At 47.7% G+C, this 5,322-nt stretch overlaps 1 protein-coding gene across 1 annotated transcript; it reads left to right on the top strand.

Moving 5' to 3' along the window:
• Positions 1-1,821: 1,821 nt before the first annotated feature.
• On the top strand, positions 1,822-5,258 carry ETH_00022160 (Glucose-6-phosphate dehydrogenase, putative; the record flags this gene model as incomplete). Its single annotated transcript, XM_013380561.1, has 12 exons — positions 1,822-2,049; positions 2,241-2,608; positions 2,862-3,022; positions 3,116-3,242; positions 3,338-3,546; positions 3,693-3,750; positions 3,909-3,970; positions 4,109-4,201; positions 4,349-4,518; positions 4,714-4,811; positions 4,936-5,019; positions 5,168-5,258. Coding segments are annotated over 12 exons (1,749 nt in total), but the record flags the coding sequence as incomplete, so codon positions are not given.
• Between the last annotated feature and the right edge of the window lie 64 nt (positions 5,259-5,322).

Below are 5,322 nucleotides of genomic sequence, written 5' to 3'. Positions count from 1 at the left end.
CTCCTACTTGGACCGACGGCCAGTCTCCTAGCCTCTCGAACTCAAGTAGCTGCTCTTCAGATACTGAGAAATTGAATTGCATTAGTCTAGAGGCCATGCCGGGATTTGAATCGTACCTTGGTAGTGCACTAGCCTCAGCGAGCTATCAAAAGGCCTGACACATACTTTTCATTTTGAGGGCAACACGCTACGGAATCCACAAAGCAAGGCTAATCAACAGCTTGCCATCATATATGTGCTGCCCTTCCCTTTTTACCAAACATCGGTATTCATGTTCACTCAGCACTCGCATTGGCTACGCTGGTGGTGCATAGTGCTCAGGCACAAGCTCCTTAAGGAAAGCAACTTTGTCCTACAACTACACCGGGTGAAGACAGGCAGAACTCTTAGCTTTAAGAGATAGCGATAGTATAACAAAGCACAATGGGATATTTTTGTTTATATTTGTCTTTAGTAGCTCTTAGGGCTACCACGCTGAGCCGCCGAACCACCTGTTATGGAGGTGTAGCCAAAGGCTCGGGTATGTGGGAACCGAATTGCAATGCCAAACAAAAAAAGCTAACGGAATGTGAAAACTGAGCTTTACTACCAGAGAAATAAAATGAATATCACAAAGCAGGAGCTACAAGCTCTCGAAGACATCAAGCGAGACGTTCAGCTTGTATGTGTCTTCTACGTGGCCTGTTTGAACAGAGCAGTAGGAATACCGCTTCCACAGAGTGAACAAGGAATAAATTGTGCGATGTTACCGAATGATGTGAATTAGGAAATTTTAAAGTTGAAATTTTCACGTAGAAAAGCATCGAAAATGAGGTTTTGCAGCGCCGTTTACAAGCTTTGATACACTCCTACCTTTGCCAACCCCCCAGTAAGATGACCTACAAGAGCCAATTACCAACATCGCATCGACTCCCATGCACAACCTCGACTATAGACTCAACACACATTCTGGAACACTTTAAAAACAGTGCAGCCATTTCGGAGTTAAAAGCTTAGGAAAAGAAGGCAACTAAAGCTCGGCAGCCAACGTAGCACCAACATCCTCACAGATTAACGAGCCGCATTAACAATTCGCCAAACACGCCTAGTACAGCAGCGTCAAGATTGTTATAGAGTCTCTCATTTGGTTTAATGAGGTGCTTGCAGGGAGGGGGTTCCTCAGCCGGAGGTATGTTCTACTTTGACAGACACTACGGGTTTCAGTCCCAACTTTCGTGTGGAGGCTTGCGGCGAATTACAGCTGAACCATCTTATCAGTTACGGATGCAGTTCCCTTACAGTTTTGTCTCAAATATGATTAAGTACACCTTTCAAAATCCGTCTGGGTTTGTTTTTATGTAAATCTCGTGCGCGGAGCGTGTGGCAAACCAGCAACATCTTTCGGGAGTGGTTGAGTTCAGTAATATCAGAGCTGTTCTCACAAACAGTGTTGAGTTTTTCGAAAATATGTCGAAAGATTTGAGCAGTAAGCCAAGCTGTGGCAGCACACTTCCACGTAAAGCGTCGGCAGACAGTGCTTTAGCTGGTCTAAAGTGTGTGAATGAAGTGTGTAGGATGTGGAGCGTCCACATGTATGGAGTTTAAGCACTCCATAGTCCCTCTTACGTATTGGCCACTCGAAGAGGGATGGGTGATTGTACACTCTTGTACTAGCTGCAGTTCTAAGCGCAGTCTATGGAGAGCCTAAATCCATCAGACTTACACGTTACACACGCGAGTTACGTATTGCGGACTTACTGCCTTCACCTCAGCATGAACGGAAAGAAGCACTACCGGTGTTGACGTTGTTCTGTCTCAGCGCAGTTCCGGTGTGCCTTGTAGGTAACTCGTTCTTGCAACCAAGGACAGCGGAGGAAGGAGTTGCTATGTCGGCCAGTATGAGTTCGTCACCTGGAGAAAGGAGGCTCAGGCTGATGCAGCCAGCTGCCATCAGTGTGCCATGTCAGAGTGTAGAAGACTTTGAAGCGCAGAGTCTGGACCTTGTCCTTAGGACTCTTAGGTCGCTACTGGACGAGAACCCCTTTAAGCAACTCGTCGTAGGGCTCTCAGGTACAAAATCGTCATATGGAACAAATTGCCATTATGCATATGTGTGCGGGTACTTTTCGTCGTCTCAGCCTTATGAATCTGTTCGTTGGCTACTTCATTAGTCGACGCCGTACCATACATATGATCCGATTTCCTCTTGCAAAAGTGAGCCCTTTTCCGTTGATATATTGTGGGATTACTTTGGATGACAGGCGGCAGCACTCCAGGGCCTTTGTACGCGGCACTAAGGCAGACAGCAATTTCGCACATCCAAAAAGGGAAGAAGGATCAATGGCAGTCCAGCGAACAACCAGATTCTGACAGCTTTTCGCACTCGGCCATAGATTTTTCGCGCGTAAGCTTCTTCCTTGTCGATGAGCGCTACGTCCCGCCGACTGATCCTAAGTCAAATGTCCGTCTCGTCATGGAGGAGCTGTTTGGGCAAGAAGTCTGGAGTGACCCCGCTGCTGGCGGCACCATGAAGTTCAGGCCAACGGCTAATGCATGGCCTTACAGCTTCGACTTCTCTTATCCCGACACTTCGCTGCCCGTGGATAGATGCATTGCAGAGTATAGAGAAGTGGGTTCCGACAATCAGCCGAGTGGCTTAATGCCTTGCATCATTTTAAATTCCACTGCGTAAAGCAGTTACTCAAGTCGAGTGGTCAGGCAGTTGTTGTAGAGGTCATGGAGGGTTCTGCTTCGAATCTGTTCTGCGTCTAGTTGCAGTGTCTGGCTTTGTTTGTCTGTTTGTTGTTGAGTTTCCAACTTATTTGGCTACCTTCTTTGCACAGTCTCAGTTGCATTGAGTGGTGTGCAAACTGTGCGGCCAGAGTCTGAGCAACTTACTGCGGCGGCACGGAGGTTTGGATCTAGTCCTTTTGGGAATGGGAGATGATGGTCACATAGCATCAATATTTCCGCCCCTAAGCGCGACTCAGCACGAAGCAGCGAGATGCCCACGTACCATGGTGGTTCATTCGACCACCGACCGGTGAGGGTTGCAACCTATCTGTGATTTGCTACTATTTCCAGCTTAAACCTCACACAAAAACGCAGAATCTTCAGTGGTGCGTGTCTTCAACAGTTTTGACGTGCACGACCGGATATCTGTTACTCTACACCTCCTTGCTGGAGCAAGCCGCAAGATTTTTCTCATCAAGGGAGAGTCAAAGCTGAATACGTGGTTCCAGATGGAAACTGACCCAGAACAGGTGTGGTAAACTGTCCGCTAGGTTTCTTTCTGTCTGATGCACTAGCGGAAGTGTTTTTCATCATTGGGAATTGGTATGCCATTCTCGGTGTGCAGTCGCCACTTAATTTCCCGGCACGTGAAGTAATCAGTAGCGGGGGATGCTATCTTGTTTCCTTCCCTTCAATTGACGACTTTTCGAGAAGAAGGAGGAACGCAAGCCGGCCGCTGCTTGTGAAGCACACGAGCACCAATGTACTGGACACGCACCATCTTTCTGTCATCGTCTTTGGTGCCAGTGGGGACCTGGCGAAGAGGAAGACATAGTGAGTACAGCATCTGACATGCGTAGCAGATTTTGTATGGCCGTTTAGAAGCTCTCCTGCATAGTTAATTCTAACTGTGCGGCTGGACGTGGGATTGTCGATTTCGTCACCAGCTACTTCCTTTGCTGCGGGTGGCTGTACCTCAGTCCCGCGCTTTTCAGCCTATTTTGCGAAGGTCTTCTCCCGCCAAATGTGCACGTCGTAGTAGGTTGCTGCCATACGCTTTCAGACAGAAGAAGTAGTAGCAGTTAGCTGAAGTTCCTTTGAGGCAATGCTTTCATAATTTCTTACTTGCTGTTGACTTGGATGCCCCGATGCTTTTATATATGCAGTTTGTTTGCTTGATCTGTTATCTTGTCTAGGGATTTGCGCGCTCAAAACTGGATGTAGAAGAATTCTGGAAACAGATTGCAGAGCACCTCAAGTGCGTTGAAATCTCTGATGGGGCACTTGCAGTCAAAAATGTGTGTAGAGTTTTATGGGGGTAGAACTTTACTCAGTGAGAGTGCCCCTGTGGAGAGCTCGGACATGTTGAAGGCCTTATTGCGCCTTGATTGTTCAGGGAGTTATCAACCTACTTCTCACGTCAGATGGCGCCTTTGAGTAGCAAATGCGATGACCTTGTAGAACGTTTTCGACGCATCTGCACATACATGTACGCAGCCGGTGTGGTCCCGGTGCCGGTCCTTCCCACAGTTGAAACAAAAGTGGAGCAACGTTCGTCACTCCTCGGTTGTGCCAACACACCCTATTGCTGTATTGACCCGGAAGCAGTTTGGTGTGATTGTGGTAATGATTGCAGAAGTGGCGACGGCTACGACGATGCTGTTGCACTAAAGAAACTTAGCAATCACCTTGACAAGCTTGAAGGGCCGGAGAAAAATAACAACAGACTGTTTTACTTGGCACTTCCACCACAGCTCTTTGCGCTCAGCGTTCGATCAATCAGGAAGCACTGCTGGGCACAAAAGGGTAGGCCACACCCCAGAAACCCCTGAACAGCTGTTTGAACACGTGACGTTTTGGAGACACCCACTGTGAATATCCTGTTGCCTGTAAATTAGATTCTTTTGTGGAACGGCATTCAAGAGGTCGTTGCTTCTCAACCCTTGGGCGCTTTTCCGCATTTTCCTAGGATTATGGTGCCAGCTTCTGTGCACTTTTCAGGTTGGAACAGAGTGGTAGTTGAGAAGCCTTTTGGACGCGACAGTGAGAGCTCAGAGAAGTTGTCAAACGATCTCATGGAAGTCCTTAACGAAAGCGAGGTGAGGAATCAAGGGCACAAGGTTTCTTATGCTACTTGACAAACGACACAGTACGCTTTTGGATGCTTTGCAGTCAGCAAAGTCAACCCTTTGCACTGGTGCTGTGGCTGGGGATTAATTGCAGATATACCGCATTGACCATTACCTTGGCAAAGAGATGACCCTCTCGATCATTGCACTGCGTTTTGCTAATGTTGCCTTTAAACATGTAAGGCATGTTAGCCTTGGTTACAGCCCACCAGCCAAATACCTTGCTAGCTTAGAAAAGGTCACGATACAGCAGCGCTACAGTATTTGTCTTGGAGCATCAGAGATTGTGAGCTACCCGTAGTGTGGGTCTGAGTCGTTTCATGCAGCTTTTCCACAGGCACAACGTACGTTGCGTTCGCATCACATTCAAAGAAGACATTGGGACAAAAGGTCGTGGCGGGTACTTCAATAGCTACGGTAAGTGCAGTACTGGTCAGAGATTTGAGAAGTACTCTTTTTCGTCTGGTTCGTGATTGTCTCA

The sequence above is a fragment of the Eimeria tenella genome, genomic scaffold (genome assembly GCF_000499545.2).
Source record: "Eimeria tenella Houghton genomic scaffold, Eth_scaff710, whole genome shotgun sequence".
NCBI lineage: Eukaryota > Apicomplexa > Conoidasida > Eucoccidiorida > Eimeriidae > Eimeria > Eimeria tenella.
Note: the sequence above shows the minus strand (reverse complement) of the source record. Positions and strands in the feature narration are given on the sequence as shown.